The sequence below is a fragment of the Pyxicephalus adspersus genome, chromosome 3 (assembly GCF_032062135.1).
Source record: "Pyxicephalus adspersus chromosome 3, UCB_Pads_2.0, whole genome shotgun sequence".
Lineage (NCBI taxonomy): Eukaryota > Metazoa > Chordata > Amphibia > Anura > Pyxicephalidae > Pyxicephalus > Pyxicephalus adspersus.
Genome location: NC_092860.1, coordinates 5,008,906 through 5,032,918, shown reverse-complemented (window position 1 = coordinate 5,032,918; position 24,013 = coordinate 5,008,906). Strand labels below are relative to the sequence as shown.

Below are 24,013 nucleotides of genomic sequence, written 5' to 3'. Positions count from 1 at the left end.
CATCATTGGGAGAGAGGAGACTAAGTCTTTGGTCGGATTGGTCATGAGGTTGTGTTGCAGTAACTGCTTTCTCATGCCAGTGAACTGCTGAATTGGAGGAGACTCTACAAGCTGTGTCCACACATGGCAGCCCTATAAAGAATGAATGTGGTACTGTACTGCTCACTGATGCCTACTGTTCAATCTGCAGAATCCGATTCTTTAGGAGCCAGCAATATGGTGCAAGTGACCTGGTAAGATGCCAGCGGCTGAGAGCTGCACAGGATCACTCAATCCCAAGGGCATGCGCAAAAGGGGCATTTATCCAATAAGGGGAAAGAGATGCCGATCTCACACATGCTCAGTGCAAGATTGGGTGACGTAGCAAGAACAACGAAAGAGATCTAAAATGGCGGCGCATAGCATTTCCTCAGCACCGGGACGAAAAAGAATTCTAGGACGACGTGAGACTGGATCGAGGGAAGGTCCTGCGCCATTTGAGGGATCTGCGGATTTAAGGTTTTTTAATCTAATTTTTTTATTTTCAGTTTAGTTCACTTTAAGAAATGCTTCCGCCTTTCGGCAGGAGACTGATGACAATGTCTCTGCTAGGTAAAGTCAGTGGGCTGGAACTCAAGAATGGCTTTTCAATGATAAAATAGGAAGAAATAGAGTTGCTGTACATTGTAATAAATAAAAAATGGACAACATGGACATCTGTTCCTTATACCTACCCATATGGCCAAAAAGAAGTGGACACCAACTAAAATTAATATTGCAACAGCATACCAATACATTGTATTGTACAGCATACCAATACACTTCTATCCTTGTGGTTATCAGTTTGGGTGTTTTAATTCCCAGCATGGCAGCCCCCTGTGTACAAAGCCAGCTCTATAAAGATGGTGTGCTGAGCTTGGTGCGGAGGAGACAGTCCTGACCTCAACCCTACTGAATACCATTGGAATAAACAACTGAGTTCCAAGTCTTCCCATGTAACATCAGTTTTAGACTTTGATTTGAATGGGCACAAATTCCCACATGTGCCCTCCAAAATCCTGAGAGAAGGCTATGCTAGTTATAAAAGGAATCAGCTCCATAGTCATAGGAATAGCTTTGGAATGGGATGTTCAATAAGTTCCATGTCAGGTGTCCACCAACATTTGGCCATACAGTGTATTCATGCAAACATGTACGATTCCCCTAAAGTGACCCGGTGTTCACCCTTTAAGCGGCCACATAGGTAGCAGGATATTTGATATGCGGCCACATAGGTAGCTTTTGATATGTACTCTGGTATTTTCCACCAAAGTCATGGCGCCCAAGGCGCACAGGTTCATAGGATTTTGATACCTCAACCTGTGGTTGGCAGCTCGGTTCCATCTCCGCCTTGGTCACAGCTATGATGAGTGACCTGAGAATAATTATACATCAGATAAACATTCCAAAATATGCTGCTTCTGTCTTATGTACAGACTAGGAGCTGCCATACTAAAAAAAAGGCCAAAGAGAGAGGTGTCACAAGGCAGGAAAGGGCTGAGAGAATTAACCTTCAGGTTACAGGTAACACAAGCCCGATTAGCCTCCCTACTCAAAATGATGGAGAAGTGTCAGATGGAAAGAAGAATAAGAAGTCAATCCGAAACCAGGCTGATTTTTAGGGTTCCAATCTACCTGAACCTCCCATACCCAGCAGCAAATTGATTGCCAATATAGTTTTAAAAAGCGACAGGTCCTCTTTAAACTCCTTTCTAAGCGCTCCGAGCCAGCAAACCATGAAAAATAATGCAGGACGGAGCATGTTAATGGTTTATTGATTCACCTCTAAGGCAGCCAGGAATGAACACACCAAGCCCACAGATGGTTTCATTATACACTCCTGTCATGGGTCTAATTGTTAATCTGCACTCTGCACACCTTCAGGGACTGAATGGAAGAATAAGCAATAAAACCTTGTAACTGCAAACCTCCGTACCCAAAAGATTCACGGCCAATTACAGAGCAGAGATTTTGCTGGCTGTCCACGAATCAGAGCTCAGGAAGACTTGAGGGCCCCTCAGCTGATTAGGTAGCCCCCATCTACGGGGAGACACGCACCGGTAGTCATCCCGCTCTTGTCACTGAGAAGAAAGAGAATGCTATTGACCACATCTTCCACTTCTGAAAATGAAGAGGAATGATTAACGTTAGATAGGAACAACGACACAGCCTACAGTTTACAATCCAATTATTATTAATAAACAGGATTCATATAGCGCCAACATATTACGCAGTGCTGTAAATTCAATAGGGGTTGCAAATGACAGACAGTGACACAGGAGGAGGAGAGGACCCTGCCCTGAAGAGCTTACAATCTAGGAGGAGGGGGAAGTATCACACAATAGGAGCGGCGATATGGGTATCTAATCCAAGCCTCTTAGATTGTAAGCTCTTCAGGGCAGGGTCCTCTCCTTCTGCTGTGTAATTGTTTGTATCTGTCTGTCATTTGCAACCCCTATTTAATGTACAGCACTGCATAAAATGTCGGTGCTATATAAATGTTTAATATTATTATTAATATCAATATTATATTACCAATGCCAGCTAAATTATCCAAGGCCAGATTTCTCCAAATCTCCAATTCATACACATGAATAAAATGAATGTGCAATAAAGATTCTTTGCCATTTAATTTCTAGCTATCAGCTAAAGTGAATCCAGTCCTTGGATTAGGTGGCTGCATTAGTTTTCATTTTTAGGCTTTTTTATTTTCCCCTGGCGATCCTGCCAGTGGCATACTTACTGTCCTAGGGTGACAACGCTCACTTACCTACTGAAACAGCTTGGACAACCAAAAGCAAGACTACATAATGCCTCCCCCCCTCCTTAACTGTATTTCATAGGGAAGGGGGGGGGTGTTCTGCAATGCACAGGAGATAGCTGGGAAGGACGATAACATGGTTTGAGATTTCGGTACTGCATGTTGCATTAGATTTTATAGGGGGGGGTTCAATAGGTATTTTCTGTACAGAAAAAGTTGCAGCTTGAGAAAAGGAAATTAATGCAATCTGACTCACCACCTTTAAGAGCTGCTAAATATCACAATATTACTTTTGTATATGTATATATGACAGGTTCTCTTTCAATCCCCATGAGAAACCTTAGTGGTGGATGGTGTCAGAGCTTACACACAGTTTGTGATATGGTCATGTGACATGTTCAGCCAATAAGCCTCTAAAGCCCGAGCGCTGGGTCCTGGCTTCAGACCATTGGCTGTTCAGGCCTGTGAACTACCGGTAGGTCATGGGTTTGTTCATTTAGCCACTCAGGGCTAAGTCTTGGTCCGGGGTGCAGGCAATTGGCCAATTAGGCATGAGCCCTAGGCCATGGGTTTGCCCATCTGGCCATTGTGGCCAAAGCACTGGGTCCTGGCATCGGGCAATTAGCAGAGGACAGAGCTCTGGGTTCCGGGTTCAGCCAATTGCATGCTTGGGCCTGTGCACTGGGTTTGGCCAATTTGTCACTCGGGCCTGAGCGCTGGGTTTAGGAAATTGTCCATTCATGCATGGGCAATGGGTCCTGGTTTGAGCCAATTTTATGCTCAGGCCTAAGAGCTGGGTCCTGGGTTCTGGCAAATTCGTCCCTCAAGCCTAAGCACGGAGTTCTGGATTCAGGCAATCGGTAACCCAGACCTGAGCATGGAATCCTGGAAGTAAGGAAAGGATGTGACATATAGAAGAGATATCCCCTACACCTGGAAGCACCGGCTCTTTCCAAAGTCTGCAACAGGGCTGCACAATGAAGAGAAGTCTTCAAATCCCAAATCTAAACAAAATATTCTGTGTGGACAAAACCTTTATCTGTGCCCTGTAGAGGAGATTTACCCCAATGGTGGAATATTTCTCTGAGTGGTATTACAACGTTGGGTACATTTGTATTATTCCAGTCCTCACCTTCATAATTCTTGCCCTGGTGTCACTCGTATAGGAAGATAATAGGGATCTGCTCACAGACACCATTAAAAGAAGTCTGCTAGAGATTTGGGTTTTGGCATACCCAATACTAGATTTGTCTTTAACCAACATAATGAGCAATCACCTGCAAAGCGTCCCATGGGAATCCGATTTAGCATCGGCTCGGCCTTCTCGGCATCGCTCCAGTTAGCACGTCCCATGTCAGTCATCACCACAGTGGGGTTCACACAATTGACTCGAATCTGAAAAAACAAAGAATGCTATATCAACCAATCAGGAGCCCACAATGGATTTTAAGGAAGAATATTGGACCGTCTGAACTGTTTAGTAATGCCCAATTACTGGAGACTGTTCCATCCAGCCTGGACCAATGATATCGGCTATAAAGCGCATATAGGATGAGTTAGAACCCATTGGCTCCTACAGTGACCGTGGGTGGAATCACAATATATGTCACCAGGCACTGAAAGTGGCCCTATTACATTAGGTGCCATGGAAGCCGCCATTGCTGAACTCATTCTATACAATCACCTGGATGTAAAGCTGATCTTCTATTATCGCAGTCACACACAGGATACATGATTGAAGCTAATTGTCTCATGATAACATCACAAGACAATTAGCTGAATACCTGAGCTGCTACTCATTCTGGGTCAAGATCAGAACACCAACCAGATGAGCTGTCTATTATAGAACCAACAATGGCAGCTTACATCAATGACAGGTCCACTTTAATGTATAAGATGCAGATTGTTCAGGAAAATATTATCAGTATTCCATTACAGAGAGCATTTTATACAAATCATTTCAAGCAGATGTCATATCAGGAGAAGAGAGGAAATAAAATACAATACCTTTTTTGGACCCAGTTCAAGCGCCATCACCTTTGTGAGCATGTCCAGGGCTCCTTTTGTGGAACCTGTAAAAAATAAAAAGATTAAGAAACAAAGAAAAGATTGCATTCTTAGGTGAAACTAGATCCCTTCTAATAATAAAAGACACACAAGAATGCAGATCTGTAATCATGATTCCATGATACAAATATACATATCAGCCGAAGGAAGTAGAAGACGGAGAGGTGTGCTGCAGTGCAAGGATCTCACTGACACTGCGCTGCTTCTCTTTGCTCCTTCCAGTCGATGGGTACCTGTAAGTGAAATTGAAGTGTGGAGCCGCTTAATGGGTCACTTATTTTGCAACATGGGAGTGCCGGAACGCCTGTGTGCTCTGTTCTCCTATGCCAGCATAGGTGGGGAGGGAAGGAAGCAGCACTTCAGAGTTATTTTATTGCCTCAGCTAAGCAGACTACAACCTCAGGACAACTTCACCAATATGCTGCTTCTCCTCCATTGTCAAATCAGCATGTTGGAGCCGGTCCTTGAATAAACTGGTTTGCTCAACTGCACAAAAGTTTAAGGACCTGGCCGTGTTGCCTGGAAAATGCTTGGACCGTTGCAAAGTATTCAAGCCATACAAACCATTTCACACAAACCAATACTGAATATTTCAGTTGTGTATGTGCTTGTCGTGCTTACAGTATACAGCATGATCCTGTAGGGCCACCTGAGACGCCTGGCTTGACACGTTGACGATGGCACCCGGTACCCCGCGCTCAATCATCTGACGTGCCACAATCTGATGGGAAAAATAGGAATGTTGGAAGGAGTAAGAAATGCCATATGTGCAAAATGCTGCGGAATACAAATAATACAATCTCAGAATATCTCTTAGATTGTAAGCTCTTCGGGGCAGGGTCCTCTCCTCCTCCTGTGTCACTGTCTGTATCTGTCTGTCATCTGCAACCACTATTTAATGTACAGCGCTGTGTTATATGTTGGCGCTATATAAATCCTGTTTATTAATAATAATAATTTGAAGTCCTAAGTAATTAGTAAAGCCCTAACAATGCATCAATGCAGAATCGGAGTTGTCTTGTTTTCATAATGCAATTGGAAGATTATTTTCTTCTGTAAATCAAGCAGGAATTAATAAATGTATCACTGTACATTGCTTGGCTTGTAAATGGGAAATCATCAGATTGCACTGAATATTGAATAGGAATATCATCAATGTCTTATCAATAAATCTGCAATAGTATTTGTAGGACTTACCTGAGATACAAGAATTACAGCTCTCACATTCACTGCAAAGCTCCTAGAAAAAAACAGCAAATGTCAGGCACAAATATAGAAATCAGCAATAGTGATATTCAGGGGCAGATATGGGGTAACTTGGGGTGGTGAGAGAACAATTGCAGCTGCTCCCCATTAGTAAATCATTTATCCATTCTGCCACATCCCCAAAGTTGGAACAAGGCAAAGCAAGAGAACCCACAAATGGGACTTTTTTTAAAAAACGCATGTAAACGTTCCTATTGCATTTCTTTGGGTTTTTATACTATTTATTAGCGTTCTAAAGCTTGCCTTTAAAATGCTGGAAAACGCCTATGCCACTTTTTACTAATTTGCATATTAAGTGCTCAAAAACGCGGGAAAACGTCTCAATAAATCAATGGAAGCGTTTACCTGCATTTTTGGGCGTTTTCCAGCTTTAAGTCTTTTATTTTTTTAAACATTGCTAGCAACGTTTAAGATTAATGTCATATACATGCCCCAAGGAAACGTCCTGCTGTAGATTAACCCATTGGAATGCATTTGGGTTTCTAACATGGGCTTTAAAAGCCTCAAGTGAAACGCTGCGGAAAACGTCCGTGTAGACTAACTCCAATTTTTATCGTTTGTAAACGAACGACGAACAATCCTGCACGATATCTGCGAATGATCGTATAGCACCGATCCTGTACATGCAGATAACGATACGATCGTTCAAAGATATTGTACATACGTATATATACACACATACACTCACATACACAATACAGCCTGTATCAATCAAATGTTTGTTCATCGCGCATGCTCAGAACATGCACGATCACCGAACGACCGTACACACGATAGATGGTCAACGATCGTCGTCCAATCTGATCCGCCGGTCCGGCCGTTCATTTCCAACGACTATCCTCGTTCGTCGGCGTCGTTGGTTACTTTTTTTTTTACAAACGATTTTTGGCCAATCGGTTGTTCGTCGTTCATTTCCAACGATAAAAATTGGACGTGTGTACGCAGCTTAAGCCTTATGCTGGGTCTACATGGACAGTTTAAAAAAAGCATATAAAAGTTCCTACCACTTTATATACGTTTTTATGCACTTTTACAAGCATTTTAAGGCTTGGCTTTAAAACGCTAAAAAACTTTTATAAACGCCTATGACGCCTTTTACTGCGTTTATAAGTTTTACTGAATGAGTACAGGGGTACATAAAACCCCTTACTCATTCCCTAAAAGGATTAAGATATGTGTAAAAAAATTAGACGAGGCTTTAATGGTAAATTATTTTATTACATGTGTGTGTGTTTGTGTAACTAAACTTTTTTTTTTTTACAGGTTATCCCAATGACAGGATGATTCCCATGGCTGCAATCATGACATGAGCACAGCCCTGGGACTCATCCTGACAGTGAGGGATCCCCGGTCACAAGGGGTTAAATGAGGACAAGGCTCTTCATTCACCTCTAATGAGGTTTTACGTTTCTCAGCCATTCAGCACTAGACATGAATGGGTAGACTTGTGCCAATTCATCTCTAGTGCTCTGTGATTGGCTGAGAAATAGGAAACACTGATGACAGCTCAAGCATTATCAGGATTTCCCTTTCCTCAGCCAATCAGGAAGCAGAGCAGTCAGCTGAGCTACTATGCTGACAGCTCCGCTCCCCTGATTGCTCCCGCAGCCCTAGAGGAGCTGTGACATGTTCTGTATCTATAGCACATACTACGGCTCCTCTAGGGCCGACATCACCAGGAACTCCCGGGGAACGTCAGCGCACTCGCCTCTGTTCTGCACACTAGCGAGCAGGGAAGCCCCGTTCATAACTAGGAGTCGTCTGTATGTTGGATGTCCTTAACTCAGGGACTACCTGTACTGGAAAAAAAAAGTAGGAAAATAGAAGGAAAAACACCCCTTAAAATGCCCATGATGGAAACACAGATATGAACTACAGATCTATTAGACACAAGTGGAGTGGCCCCATAGTATGCTGCTGCACAAGTGCTCTGGACTCTCTATAGCCAACAGGGGCCCCCACAGTCACCCCAAACCAGTCCTTCACAGGAGCCCACTGTTTGCTATACCCGTCATTTTCCCAGAAAACAACCAATAAGGGACTTTATAGGAATAACCACACACTTATCGAATGCTTCTTGGGTGACATCAAGAAACGGCTGCAGGTGAGCCACCCCTGCATTATTCACCAAGAGGTCCACCGGCCCTATCGATCTGATGGCAGCTTCGGTCGCCGACCAGTCCCCTAAATCCACACATATCGTCTCCACTCCTGGACACTGCAAAGATAGAAAAAAAATGTATTCATTACTCCAATTCATAATCCTACCAAACACTGCTTGGAAAAAACGTTCTCCATTTCATGCAAAAGGGGAAAATTTCAGCTTCATCATTATTATGTATTAATATAGCACCAACATATTCCAGAGTGCTGTACAAAGCCTATAGTCATGTAAGTAACTGACCCTTCAGGAGCTTACAATCTCCATATGTCTTATCATAGTCTAAAGCTAATTCAGGGGAAGCCAATTAACCTAAAGACAGATATTGAATATGAAAAGTAGTTTAGGAGGATCACTTCTTATTCATTTTGTTTTCTCTCTGACATCCATGTGCTGAATACATCAGATGAGATCCTGCTTGGTGGCTTCTGCTTTGTGCCCCCGTGCTATACACATGGGTGCTTGTCTCCCTTCCATGTCCACATCCAGGGGTGACAACACTGGAACTGCACAGGAAGCATTGTCACCCTAGGACAGGAAGTTAGGAACGGCTCATGTGTGAATCACCAGTGGGAACAAATACAAAAAGAAGAAAACTGCACTGGAAATAACAGAAGGCGGTGCAGTATATTTATTTGTATTTATTTAAAAGTCATAGAGAGCAAAATGATCTTTTAATCATGGTTCTAGTTATATTTGCAGGCTTGTCATCTGCAGCCCTTGTTTTTTGTACAGTGCTACAGAATGTGTTGGTGTTTTATTATTAAAAGATAATATTAACTGTAATTGAAAAATAAATGATACATGAAGATAGCATAACTTCAGTTACAAGTACAAGTAGTCCCCGGGTTACATGCGAGATAGGGACTGTAGGTTTGTTCTTAAGTTGAATTTGTATGTAAGTCGGAACAGGTACAATTATTTTAATAAATGCAATTAGGACAGATGTTTGTCTCAACATATTATTATGCAGCGTGGTGTCAGTAGCTGTATAAAATCCTCACTGTCAGCTAATCACAAACAAAGCAAAAAAAAAATCCTTATGGAGCCCAGACATTTATTAACTTCTGGAGCAAGCTGTTCTTGAGTTAAAAGAGCCTGCAGAACAGCAAAAGATTTCTTCTGCAAGTCATGCTTAATGTACAGCTCTGCGTAATATGTTGGCGCTATATAAATCCTGTTTATTAATGATAATAATGCAAACCGCCCTTCCCCTCATCAAGCCTCTGTCATGCACACTAACGAGCAGGGAAGCCCGGTTCATATCTAGGAGTCGTCCAGATGTCCTTAACTTGGGGACTACCTGTATTATAATATATGGATCATGAAGGTGTCTTGAATCTTACAGTTGCTTTTCTTTATCAAGCAGACACAATTTGATTAGAACAGCATGTCCCCTGCCAGCATGGCCGCAGAAAAGCAGTGTTAGAGCAGCAGTCTCTGAAATCAGAAAAGCCCATGCACTTCAATGCTTCACGCCACATTTATTGTACAGTGCTCCATAATATGTTGGCACTATATAAATCCTGTTTATTAATAATAAGTGCAGATTTGACTCTGCAAGGAGCATACTGGTCTGCTGTACATGGACTGCCGCTTCCATACACCGTGCAAGAATCCTTTTGCAAAGCATGCTGCCAAGGGACGAAGCTTTTAAAAGATTGCTTTCTAAAAATTCAAGTTTTTAAACTTTTTTATGCAGCTGAGAATAAACTATTTAAACAGAAAGATTAACTTGGCTTGCAAACTACAAAACTGTTTATATAACTTTGCCTGTTATACTAGAATGTGGCCACTAGATGTCGACATTGTAGCGCTTACCTCCCTGGCCAGACTCTCCAGGTCTTCAGGACTGCGGGTGAGAGCGATGACTGCAGCCCCGGCAGCCCGCAGAGCCTTCACCGTCCCCCGGCCGATCCCTGCACAGAGAAGCGGTTATGCACAGCTCTTACTGGGCTCCCCAGCCTCTGTATGCCCCTACTTACCCTTCCCTGCCCCGGTGACCACAGCTCGGCGTCCTGCGAAGCTGATCTCCATTGCCCCTTGGTGCAGACTGGGGCTGACAGCGATGGCCGGGGCTTTTAAAACTGGGCGGAGCTTTGAAGTTCTTCATTAACTTTCTGCAACTTTTGCCAAAATGCCCAGGGAGCTTTTATTCTGATCTGGATGTCAACAGGAAACTGACTGCTGATCTGCAAAATCCAGAGTGTAACCATGCAAGAGGAGCCTGGGGGCCAATGACACAAATGGCAAGGTGCAGCATGTCTTCCATGTTTAATTTAGGCATGTTCTCATGTCCTATGGCTTCAGATCATAGCAGAATGCATGCCTCATTCTGTGCAGAAGGGTGCCTTTAAGCATGTTATTGCAAAGCACACAGCATGTGTTGTTGGGCTGGAGGTGCTCCATCAGATTTTGCTACCTGGAAGGTAAAGGAACTGGAAGGTTAAGGTTGGGGTTTGGGAACTAGGTAGGTCAGGCATCAGGAAAGGGGAGGAAGATTGGCTGCTGGGCAGAAAAGTTAAGATTTTGCATGGGCAGGAGGCTCAGATCAAACACCAGGCAGGGGTTAAGGTTTGGGGTTTTTGGGGCCACTGAGAAAAGAGGGTTTGTGGGTAACATTAGGGAGCAAATTCTGATGGAACACTTTATTCTTTCATAACATAACTCTATACAGGTAGTCCCCATGTTACATACGAGAGGTTTGTTCTTAAGTTGAATTTGTATGTACAGTTAGGTTCAAAAAAATATTTGGACAACTTTTTTCTAATTTTGGTTCTGTACATTATCACAATTAATTTTAAATGAAACAACTCAGATGCAGTTGAACTGCAGACTTTCAGCTTTAATTTAGTGGGTTGAATTAAAAGTTTGCATAAAAATGTGAGGAGCTAAAGCCTTTTTTTTTTTTGTTACACAATCTTTTTGTTCAACCCACTGAATTAAAGCTGAAAGTCTGCAGTTCAACTGCATCTGAGTTGTTTCATTCTAAATTAATTGTGATAATGTACAGAACCAAAATTAGAAAAAAGTTGTCTTTCCAAATATTTATGGACCACTGTAAGTTGGGACAGATACAATATTTTATTTAATGCAATTAGGACAGATGTTTGTCTCACCATATTATTAGGCAGCATAGTGTCAGTTACTGTAAAAAATCCTCAATGTGAGTTACAAACAAAGCAAAAAAAAAAAAAAAACTTTATGGAGACATTCATTAACTTCTGGAGCAAGCTGTGCTTTGATATGCACAAGATGTTGTAGAGGAGAAAAGATTTCTTCTGCAAGTCATGCAACCAACAAGCCTCCATCATGCACAGGAACAGCAGGGAAGCCACGTTTGTATCTAGGAGTCGTCTGTATGTTGGATGTCCTTAAGTCGGGGACTACCTGTACACACATTACCAATGCACTGCAACACGGCTACACAATTCCACTGGATCACACTTTTTGTTGCCTTCTTCTGGATCAACGTTGCATATGGTTCTCCCTGAAATGTGCAGGTTCCTAGTAAATAAAATTTCCCTGGTGGTTGAATAGATGACCTTGTGTCTTTTCAACCTATATAACTGTGTATGTGTGTGATGTGCAGAATGCAGCAGCTTATTCCAATTGAAATTCAGTCATTTACACGACTCAGGTGAAGTCAATGAGAATCATCAACCTGTGTGCTTCAAACACTGAGAAGAACGTTTCAAGGCCACCTTCAGGTGCATTTTCCTAATGCTGGTCACATAAAGAATTGGTAAGATCAACTGCAAGGGAAGGGAATGGAAATTGCCACAGTCAGATACAAAAGAAAAATGTGAACACTTTCAACAACTTTTTTTTTTTTCTTTCGATTCAGTTGCAGTTCAATCTTTTAGTATTGGAGCTGTCAGCTACTAGTTTGTTTTTGGCATTACGAGGGGGTGCTGAGAAGTTCCTGGCTTTTCCCAGAAAGGAGAGAGCCAGAGTTATGAAATAACACATTTATTCATCATCTTCCCCCCTCAGACTGATGCACTTGGTACAGCGTAGTTGTGACTTTTCTAAACCGTCTGATAAAGTTCCTTTGGCTGGGCCACAAACCAGCTCTCAGCAGCATGTTTGATAGAGCATGATAGATTTGAGTGTCATTAGCATACAGATGGTACTGTAAGCCATGGAGGATATGAGACTACGGAGAGAGGATGGAACTATAATGGGCTGGGGAACCCAATCATCTGATACAGAAGTAGCAAATATCTTGCCAATAAAATAGAAACTGTGTGTGGCTGGTCCTTACTCCGATGCAGCAGTGGGTATGTTGTACTGCTGTAAAGAGTCCACTGTGCTTACACACAGATCCCAGCAATCCTTCTCTACAGTCAGGTTGCTTAACAGAAGCTGAAACTGACTTATAACTGAATAAAAAAAAAAATCTAGACACAAATGACGTTACCAGGATATTTCAGCGAGACTTTAACAGTTTACTGCTTGACTTTCCTTGAAGCAGTCTGCCAATACACGTTCACATAGAAATTCAACTATGAAATATATAAAAACAACTTTTTATTTACATTCAGCAATAACATCTGTACAGACCATTCACTTTAAATATTTTCAAGGCAAATAAATTATAATCTCACCTGGCATTGGCCTTATGAAGAGAAGACCATGGGTAACAGAATAAAGACATGATAGACCACAACATATTAATATAGATGGGATCACTCGGCCATCGTAATCACAGCTTAAAGTGGACCTATGCTGTGCTCATATTTTTCGCTTCATTTGCTGTCCCTGCCTTTTTACCTCATCACACTGTTAGCCCACTGGGGTGAAAAGAATTACCCAATAGGTTCAGTTATGGAACCAGATAGATCTCTCCCTCTTCCTTCTATATTAAAGCAATGTGCAGCCAAACATCAAACCTGGGTCACAGACCCTGGTCCTGTGTAAGCCCAGGTTGACTTTTACAATATTTATACAATGTTTTTTTTCCCCATTTGGTGGGTCAGAGTGCTGTGGAGTCTAAGGAAGGTATATCTAGGCAAAGCACAGTATTGGACAAGTATTCAATACTTTGTGGCTGTATTTACATTTTGTTACCAAACAGAAACTTTCTTTGTTAAAAAAAAAAAAAAAAAATCACCCTTTTTAGTTATTGTGAATATTAAAATATGCTGGTTATCAGCTATTAAAAACATGAGAATTTCAAGGCAGTGTGCATGTCCAGCTCTCATGCCCAAGGCATTGACTCAGTGTGCACGCTCAGCTCCCAAGGCCAAGGCAATGACTCAAATGCTCATTCCCCCTAAAACAAACACATGGCACAAGAAATAAATGCCCCCACCGGAACCAAATTATACTCAAATCTTTTTGTTTTTAAAGAATGGTTTACAATAAAATGTGTGAAAAATACACCAATATGCAAAACAACTACCACTACCAGTATAAAAACACATATTTGTGAAAAGACACCAAGTGTGAATGTGACATTATTGTTCAAACAATAATGAAACAACAAAGAGCTTTAAACTTGCCCTATGTGACCATTTTTAGTCAATTTGAAGTAATCTGCCCGCCAGGAGCTCCCTTAATAAACAGAACTTGACTGACTGTAAAGTAGAAACTGGGCTGTACATTTTTAATTTCAATACATTATTTAGGAGTTTAGCACTCTGGCCTTTGAAGTGCTGGGTCACAGGTTAAAATCTCGGCCTGGACACTATCTGCATGGAGTTTGCAGCTTCTCGCCGTGTCTGTGTGGGTTTTTTTTTAATTGACCTTAGACTGTAATAATGACATGAGTAGGGTAGGGACATTAGATTGTGAGCTTTTTGTGGGACAGCTAGTGATAGGACTATGGAGTATGTGCAGTGCTACGTAATATGTTGGCACTAAATATTATTAAAAGATCAAATCTAAAAAAATTAAAATAACAAGGGCTCTTTCAATTGTAATATCAAACGGTCATGAGGCCCACGTTAGAATTAGTCTACACGTAGACAATCTCCTGTGTGCTGAGGCAGAAAGACACCCTGACATCCTTTGCAGTTCCTCTCTAGTGAATAGGAGCTTTTATCTAAAAAAAAAACTCTGAAATAACTGCAGCGAATCCTTGTGCTCAGCAAAGCATGAGGTATGAGAAGAAAAAGATCTTAATTCATTGAGGTGCCTAATGATTACCATTGCTGACACAAATCAGAGAACAGACAATGGACACATATATCAGAGCACAGGCCATGGAGCTGAGTGCACACACATCAGAGCGCAAAGGTTTTCACAATTTGGTTTCCTGTTATTTCCCAGTCTACATAAACAATTTATAAACACAGGCATGGATAAGGATTATGGAACCATAATATGAAACATAGTCAATATCTGTGATCTCCCCAGCCTCTTTTAGCACCTGGCACTTTTTAGTAACCACCCGGCTGTTTTTAGGTAGGTACTGAAAAGTTGGGTCACAATACAAGGAGCACCACCCGCCTACAGCTTCTTCCCACGCAGCCTAAAAACAATTCTGGGGCAATATTGAATGTACTGAAAGGGTTTCATTTTAATTCATTTAAATGAACTGGGTGGAGATCCCACTGCATTACTCTTAGAGAGTTAGAAAATTTGCACTGATAGTGAAGGCTTTTCAATAGTAACTCAAATTTGTTCTGATGTTTAGAAGGTGCCCCATGTCTATCTCCTATAATAATGCTCTCTGAGGCCATGCTGCAATACTGTGTTGTGGGTACTGCAAGGTAACAATACTATTTGGGTTCATTCTGTTTCATTAGGGAAAGCAATAAGCTTCAGACAGTGATGAGGAAAGTAGCCATTGCCTTTTTTTTTTTAGTTTCAATGGTTAACAAACAGCTAATGACTTTTAGGAAATCCATTTCAGGTTTATGAATAAATTTCTTGGATCACCCAGCTTCACTTATGAAAGTGTATCCTCTACAGCCTTGGAGAGCTTTAATAAAGCAGGGCCACAAGGTCTATCTTCATGGCAATTTCTTCCTAGATTCCTAGGGCAGATATGCTTTTTAAACATTGTGTGCCACTTTAGCATTGTTTCACAGAAACAAAAAAAAACAAAAATCTGCAGATGCAAAAATCTAGATTAGGAATTTATATCAAAGACAAACTCTTCTTTTGTGGACACCAGCTTGTCTCTGGATAAAGCAGACAATGAATAGTTTTGAACCTGCAAAATGAAATGAAAAGGAATCAGTATGCAATTCATACAATGGAGGAGCATAAAACAGAACAGTGGCCCTTTGCTCCAGCAACCTGATTGCACTTTTGTTTTTTTACTTCCCAACTAGATACATTTACAATTTTTCTCAAAATATATCTGTGCAGAGACATCACACTGGCCTAGGCTCACAGCACTCCTGGACAAAATGCAAAGCATAATTAATATTATTAATAATAATATTAATATTAAATAGTATTTATATAGCATCAGGATATTAAGCAGCGCTGTACATAAACCTCCCTAGCAGTACATTTCTCTCTGGTTTTATATGTCTAAAAGCGGTATATTTGTTTTTCATGAAAATTTATTTTACAGTATAATATAAATAGTATGAGTATAATAAAGTTTGAAACACAAAATCATTTAAAACAGCGCTGGACCCCGGCGGATCAGGTAAGCGCTCTATTTACTAACCTTCCCTAGGTGTTTCAACACCGAGAGTGGTTTGGGGTTACCACTTGTAGCAACTTTTTTCTACCCCGAGTCACTCTTGGGGTTACCACTAGGGAGGTTAAATGACAGACAGTGACACAGGAGGAGAGGGCCCTGCCCGGATGAGTTTACAATCTAGGAGGTGGGGAAGCAGCATACAATAGGAGGGGAGATATGAAATGGTGGATGAGTAGGGAGGGTTTAGAGACAGAGGAAGATGGGTAGGCGAGTATTAAAAGATGGGTTTAGTGGCTCTTTTAAAGGAGCAGAAAGTAAGAACAAGCCAAATAGGATGTGGAAGACCATTCCAGAGAGTCAGGGCAGCTATAGAAAAGTCTTGGAGCCGTGCGTGTGATAAGGTTATGAGTGAGGAAGTCATTAGTAGGTCATTGGAGGAGCAAAGAGAGTGGCCAGGGGGGGATTTTTCTATCAGGTCAGAAAGGTAAGTGGGACAAGAACTGTGGAGGGATTTGAAGGCAAAGCACAGGAGCTTGAATTTAAATCTAAGGTGAAATAGAAGCCAATGAAGAGAACTACAAAGTCATTATATGTGTATGCTGTTTGGGAGAAAAGGTTGCCCACTGCAGGAAATTGAGGAAGCATCCATGATGTCACTGTACTATCTAGATCAGCCTTTCAATATCACTAACACAAAAGTCTTTGCTTCCTTCCTATTACCTTATTAACTTATTACCTGTTGATATTGCCAGTGGATCCCTTATTTTAAACTGCCTTTAACAGACTAAACTGTCCGACAAAAGTGGTCATTGGAAAGGTCAGAGTTTTATCCCAAAAGAAAAAAAAATTCTGTAGTTGTCTTAAACTCAGCCTTTTGTTGGTCACTTATGTAAAGCCCACCTAAATCTACTGGTCCAACCCAATTCAATAATTGACAATACTGCTGTCCAAGTGAGTGCAGCAACCAAAAACAGGATAGGTATTGCTGTCAGAATTACAATGTAGAAAAAAAGCTGCAAAGAAAACAAATGAAGCCACCACATCTTAGGACTAGTAAATTGCATTAATGGAGGCTCAGGGTAGGAAAGGTGGCTGGGATAAAAATAAAATAGGTAGGTTGTGAATATTTTATATACATACATACACACACACACACACACATATACATATATAAACAAAATATTGTCACAGATTGTCAAAAAGTGCATCTGCTTTGTGTGTCAGATGCGACTTACCTTGTTGGGTCCTGCTCTAAGCTGAAGGCTCCAGCAATTCGTACAACATTCCTCCTGTTTTCGGGTCCCCCGTAGCTCAGGGTAACCTTGGTAAAGCAGAACAGGGAATATTATTCCCACAAGACACCTCAAAATAAACATGACAGCTGTTCGAGGACATTTAGAAAGAAAATCCCAGAAATTACACTAATAAAACACTCCCCGAATTATTGGTCAACTGACTGCTTGTTTTGTGTTTGTGCAAATAGGACAAAGAAATAAAATGCAAATGGTGCTACATGTTACCTACTGTAAATTTCCAGGGGCCCTTCTGATCAGCAGCCCTGGTAACAGGGGCACTCACCTGCTGTAGTAAGGAATTCTGAGGGAGTCCCTGGAGGTTCTCCAGGTGGGAATGGAAAAGGTTGCTGTGCTGCATTTTCACCTCCAGCAACCCTTCAATAATGTATCCAATGGTGCAGTCATCAGGAAGCCGAACCTTCTCTGCTGTGTTAATAAAGTTCCCCATGCTGAAGACAGGATAAAAAATTGTGTCATCAGTCACAGCAAAAGAACAGTATAGGGGCAGAATTAGAGAAAAACTGCAAGTTGACCTACAGGAAACAATCAGATTTTAGCTTTTTTTTTAGGTGCACTTTGCTTTTTCAAGGCGAAACAACAGAGTTCGCTTAATAGCCCTTGATCCTGATACCGACCTTTATCATGCTTCCCTGCAACTCCATTTACTTACTGGAGCTTTCAGGAACATCTGATACTTTTGGGTATTGGGAGGTATATGACCTTTGCAATGCAATGCGTAATGCAGTGCACAGTGCTTGACTTTACACTTAGTAGACCTGAGTGTGTGACCACTGAAAGGCATTGGTATGGACACCAAGGTACAGAACATTATAAAAATTAAACTGAAAGGTTTTATATAAATAACTTAAAGGGTGTGGACACCTGACCTTGACACCTACCTAAAAAAATGGAAATCAAATTCTTAAACCGGAAATATGGAGATGGCCCTGTGTGTCAGCTGTAACAACCTCCATTCATTTGGGTAGGTTCTCCACAAGAGTATAATAGAGTGGCTGTGAGGTATTGTGCTCATTCAGGAATATTAATACTAATTAATAATATATATATTACATATATCCACTAGGTGCCATTTTCTCTGGGGCTTTTCATTTCTCTTTCCTGTTCCATTTTTAAAAGGTGTGATGCCCAACACTGGCTTTGTACTACAGGGATACAGCAATGGTGGAACAGAAAAGGGGTATTCCACATAATGTTGCCACAAGGTTGGAAACAAGAGTTATTGTTATAGCACATAAACTGTTCAATGAAAACATTATAACTCAATTAATTTGCAGGGATATATCTTATAGCATATATATGTGTGATAAGTGCGCACAAACATTTGGTTATATAGGGCAACTATACTGAAGGGGGGCTGCAGGCAATGCAGACACTTCCCATTCTACTTAGCTCTATAATGATTCACTCACCTAGCCCATGGGCTCATCTTCAGGGCCAGGCCACGGCTGATACAGAATCCAGCACCACCAGTAGCAAACCAGAATTTCAGAGATGTCTTACAAAATAAAAAGAAGAAAACAGCAAAATCACCCAAAGCCCGATCTTCTTACATTGCTCTGTGTTATAAATAGATAATGGCATTTTATTCAGATATTTTCTCGCTGCTTTATGATCAATACAGCCAGCTGACTGAATTTTTAGACTATCTCACCGAGCCATCGCCTTTGACTTTGTCCAGCGTTTCCACAGGGTGATCCAAGCTGGGTCTTCCAACGTAAACGTCTGTGTTGTGTGGAAAGGCAGACAGCAGATCTAACAGGGCACGCAGGTTTAGGTAATTGTCATCATCCAAGTGACAGAACCATCTATTATAAGAAAACAAATCAGCATTTCAGTATGGAGATACACCTTGTATTAAAGCAGTCTAATAGCACAATTTGTGCTGCACCTTCTGGTTTGTAAAAACACTGCCTACTTTAAAATGGTATTCTGTTGGTGGACTACCTACCTCAGGGCTCTAGTATCACCGGACAGTATTATGCTAACCTCCTGGACCAGCTGAAGGAGGCAATTAGGATGAAACGCCGTGGAAAGTTGACCAAAAGGGATCCTTTTTGCAGGACAATGCACCTGCGCACACGTCCAACGTTGTGGCTGCCAAATTGAACACCCTGGGTTTCCAATTGGTCCACTATCCCCCCTACTCACCTGACCTGGCCCCTTCGGACTAATATCCGTTCACGAACTTGAGAAACCTGAAGGGGGAAACGTCTTGAGGAGATTTCGGATGTCAAAGATGCTGCTGACGGTGGTTTGCGGCCCAACCAAAGGACTTTTATTTGAACGGTCTAGAAAAGCTGCAATATTGCTGTACCAAGTGCATCAGTCTCAGGGGGGAATATGTTAAATAAATGTGTTATTTCATAACTCTGGCTCTCTTCTTTCTGGGCAAAGCCAGGAACTTCTCAGCACCCCCTCATATTTTAAACACTTACTTGTATTTCCCTTCCATAATTGACATTTTATTCACTTGAATTGTTTTAATAAACTTATCATAAAATGTAACTATTGCAAGAAGAAGTCAATACACACATACATACACACACACACAGATGCCCAGAAGTGAAAGGAAACATTAAAGAGTCACTGAGCTCTGAGTCTGCTGACTTCACATCCAGGATGGTGACACCCAGCAGCAGTGTAATGGAATTCTGGATGTATATACACAAGGGAGATTTTTAAAGGTAAATACCATACATTTAAATGCACATATCTCATAGGTAAATGGCTATTGGGCAGGGTTTGGTGACAGGACCTCCGTTTTGTTTTTTAACTTAAAACCTGGTCACCCCGATCTATTTTGAAACACGTAACCACTGTCTATTCAGTCACTGGATCAGAAATTCTTAACCAGGGTTCTGCAGAACCCCAGGGTTTCTCCAGAGCTTGCTTGGCGTTTCTTGAACTGTGCTGATTGACCTCCCACTGATGATGCCAACATAGTTCTGGAGCCTTTACCACTTGGTAGGGCCAGCGGCATGACTCTAGATCAGCCATTCTAAACCAGGGTTTCAGCTTTCAGGAACATCTGATGCTTTTGGGTATTGGGCGGTATATGACCTTTGCAATGCAATGCATAATGCTGTGCACAGTGCTTGACTTTCCATTTAGTAGACCTGAGTGTGTGACCACTGAAAGGCATTGGTATGGACATAAAGGTTCAGAACATTATAAAAAATTAAACTGAAAGGTTTTATATAAATAACTTAAAGGGTGTGGACACTTGACCTTAACACCTACCTAAAACCGTGGAAATCAAATTCTGAAACCGGAAATATGGAGTTGGCCCTGTGTATCAGCTGTAACAACCTCCATTCATTTGGGTAGGTTCTCCACAAGAGTATAGAGTGGCTGTGAGGGCTTGTGCTCATTCAGAAATATTAATGCTAATTAATATTATATATCTACATATATCTACTAGGTGCCATTTTCTCTGGGGCTTTTCAATACACACATACATACACAGACACACACACAGATGCCCAGAAGTGAAAGGAAACATTATAGAGTCACTGGGTTTCATGAAACCCCAGGGTTCCTCAGAGATTGCTAGGAGGTTCCTGATCCATTTGATGATGTTTGCATGGGAATTTTTCCCTCACTCACCCTTAGGGATAAAAAGGTTAAGAAAGGATGCTCTAGATCAGGGGTCTGCAACCTGCGGCTCTTCAGCCTCCTTGTTGTGGCTCCCTTCGGCTGCCATGGGGAGATCTCTGATGGGGGATCCCCTTCCTCCCAAGACACTGCGGAGGAGGAGGATTCCCTATCTGGTCTTCTAATGAAAAAAATCTACCAGTGAAATAAATCTACCACGGGGCGCGTACAAATGGGTGTGTACAATGACATCCCCCTCCTTTGAACCCCAATTCCTCTGGAATGGGGAGATGTACAAAACCAAAAATGTAGGTGCAAGTGGGGGACACCTGTGATTAACACCCCCTAAAATTTAATCGTTAGGCTATCATCAGAATATTAAGAACTCTGCTCATCAAAAAAATCGACCCTATTTCGTTAGAAGCCTCCAGCTTCTAATGTAACAGGATGATACGTTAGAAGCTGGAGGCTTCTAGGGGCATAGTTCAGTGTTTATTTTATTTCAAAGTAGGCCTACACATGCACACTTGTTGTAACAGGTAAAATTAAAAAAATATTAAAACTTTTAAAAGTTTATAAGTTGTGTTATGTTTTGCGGCTCCAGACTATTTTTCTTTAGTGGAAGAGGAGGCAAAATGGCTCTTTTGATAGTAAAGGTTGCAGACCCCTGCTCTAGATCAGTGTTTTTCAACCTTTTAAACATGGGAAAACCCTCTGAAAAAAACTTTAAGGTGTTCAAAGAAAATCTACTATAATTTATTTGTCCACAGCTCACCGTACATTAGTGTGATGATCAGTGGGAAGAATGTCACCCATACAGATAGCCAAAAAGATTATTGGTGTTAAACTGACCTGAGAGGCACAAACTGCTCATTGTTCAAAGAACCCCTAACAACCTCTTGAGGGACTCTGCTCTGGGTATTAAAACTGGCAGCTGCAGAATACATTTTCCATATGGAATAAAAAAGAACATTTAGTATCAGTATCTTTCAGAGAAAAAAAGAAAGCACCCCTTACTTTTTGGACGAGAGCACAAACTTGTCATATTCAACAGACATCTTGCAGCAGAGAGCTTGACGCGTGTGCACAGCGGAGCAGTTTGTATTCACTATCTGACTTTCTAAAAAAGAAAAAAAAGGAAAAGGTGTTTAGATTTCGTCACAGGTAGCTAAGCCAGGTACCAGAAATATAGGAGCAAGAGGGCTCAGCATGGCAGCCAACCAACTGGCCATTTTGTAAGAAGAGGATAGAAGCGACAGCTTTTATGGTGGTTTAATACAAGTATATTTACAGCCTTCTGTAAGGAAAATAAATGTGCACAAAGAAGCTACAGCAGTGAAAAAGTTAAAGCTAAACTGCAAAAAGCTATAAAAGACAAATTAATGAAGCTCTATATTAATAAATTCATTACTAAGTGGCCTATTTATCCCACATTCACCAAACACTTTCCTGATGAGGAATCAGATACTGCCACACGGTTCTGGTTAAAGCAGAGCTTAGAATGGAGGCGAGGCAGCATGAGTCCATTAGTTGTACTGCAGTGCTAACAAGAAATATGCTAACAGAAGGGAAATGAGCAAAAGGGTAAATAATACGCCGAGTCTGCTGGCTGGGGGAGGGACTGGACCTGTTTGTGGTAAAGGAAAAGACCTGCTTTCTTCCTGCCAAACAGGGCTGTATGGCAGAGCTTTGTATATATCAGGATCAGATGGCCTTTCATAGAAATACAAATTCTATGAAAGGTAGAAGAGCACCTTTATATGCACTGCATCTTTTTAATATATAGATATATACTCCATGCCTGGAGTTCCCCTTTGATTCACCAACAACATAACGATACGTAAATTGGATAATGATGATTGGGACTGAATGTCGGTGAATCTTTCCAATCAGATAAGTTGCAGCAGTCACTTGGATGAGCAATAAAACCATTTTCTAGAAGAATTCACTAGTCCGGCTGTACTTGGTCTACTATCCCCAGATACCCCATGACCTGGATAATGGAAAATGCGCAGAAGTAGAACTAATTTACCCGCTTTCTGGCGCAGTTCTTGATCTTCAGAATCCGTAAAGATGAAAGTCTGATGGAGACACAAATTAAGAGGTTTACATAACACACAATTGCATTCAGTCAGGTAGAGATGAAATATTACCCCACCCGAAAAATTTATCGATGTCACATCCCAAAAAAATCCATAATTCACAAATACGGCCAACAGGAGGGACTTTTAAGGCATTTCAAATACTCCCAAAATATATATCTATATATATAATAAGCAATTTCAATATAGGTATAGTTAATGAGTTACTATACTAGTTAGTAACTATAATGAAATCGCTTATGAATCATTTTATATAAGTTGTTGTATGAAGTTTACCCAAATCGTGTTTAAAGCTGCCCTTAGGGGCTGTTCCATTGTACCCCTTTACCATCCTCATTGATAAGATCCCTGCTGATCAGATTCATTTTTGGGTATACAGTATTATGATGTAAGTAACTATTGTTCGTGTTTTTGTTAATATGATTTATTGTTTTAATTTATTGGATTCTTTGTTAACATTATGTTATTACACTATACATCTCATAAATTATGTTCCTGATGAAGTGGTATATATTTGTTCCGCAAAACACGTCAAACTGTATTTATATAATCATGAGGACTGGTATTATATTTTTTATGCCGCATTGAAATGTGTGCACCGTTTTTAATATTTGTATATTAAAAGCTGTTTTTTATTTTTGAAATATTTGTGGAACGCCTTAAAGGTCCCAGAGAATTCTACATTTTAATTACTGCTGTGTACCAATGAAGAGCTAAAAGCTGCAGACACGGAGCGCAACCAATGAGAAAACAGCTATGTGCAGGGGGCTCAATGGAATACAGGCGACCAATATAAAAGCAGCTATGTGCAGGGAGCTCTATGGAATGCAGCCAACCAATGAGAAATCAGCTGTGTGCAGGGGACTTTACCGAATACAGGCGACCAATGAGAAAGCAGTTGTGTGCAGGGGCTCTATGGAATACAGGCAACCAATGGGAAAGCGGTTGTGTGCAGGGGGCTCCATGAAATACAGGCGACCAATGAGAAAGCAGCTGTGTGCAGGGGGCTCTATGGAATACAGGCAACCAATGGGAAAGTAGCTGTGTGCAGGGGGCTGGATGGAACACAGGCGACCAATGAGAAAGCAGCTGTGTGCAGGGGGCTGGATGGAATACAGG

The 24,013-nt window shown here is 41.3% G+C and overlaps 2 protein-coding genes across 2 annotated transcripts in view; both read right to left on the bottom strand.

Moving 5' to 3' along the window:
- Positions 1 to 1,774: 1,774 nt before the first annotated feature.
- Positions 1,775 to 10,411, bottom strand: DCXR (dicarbonyl and L-xylulose reductase). The gene is made up of 8 exons (XM_072403387.1): positions 10,259 to 10,411; positions 10,095 to 10,192; positions 8,176 to 8,330; positions 6,044 to 6,086; positions 5,468 to 5,567; positions 4,787 to 4,851; positions 4,057 to 4,174; positions 1,775 to 2,139 (listed from the first exon to the last, which is right to left on the bottom strand). The coding sequence occupies exons 1-8, from the start codon at positions 10,308 to 10,310 to the stop codon at positions 2,036 to 2,038; spliced, it is 735 nt and encodes a 244-aa protein (XP_072259488.1). The 5' UTR covers positions 10,311 to 10,411; the 3' UTR covers positions 1,775 to 2,035.
- A 2,378-nt stretch (positions 10,412 to 12,789) lies between these two features.
- RFNG (RFNG O-fucosylpeptide 3-beta-N-acetylglucosaminyltransferase) overlaps positions 12,790 to 24,013 on the bottom strand; it is a 12,813-nt gene continuing 1,589 nt past the window's right edge. Inside the window, exons 3-9 of the mRNA XM_072403386.1 lie at positions 22,825 to 22,873; positions 21,810 to 21,912; positions 18,850 to 19,003; positions 18,608 to 18,693; positions 17,461 to 17,626; positions 17,118 to 17,203; positions 12,790 to 15,438 (exon numbers count right to left, since the gene is read on the bottom strand). Of these exons, the coding sequence (XP_072259487.1) occupies positions 15,363 to 15,438; positions 17,118 to 17,203; positions 17,461 to 17,626; positions 18,608 to 18,693; positions 18,850 to 19,003; positions 21,810 to 21,912; positions 22,825 to 22,873 (720 nt within the window). The 3' untranslated portion in view covers positions 12,790 to 15,362. The remainder of the gene's footprint in view (positions 15,439 to 17,117; positions 17,204 to 17,460; positions 17,627 to 18,607; positions 18,694 to 18,849; positions 19,004 to 21,809; positions 21,913 to 22,824; positions 22,874 to 24,013) is intronic.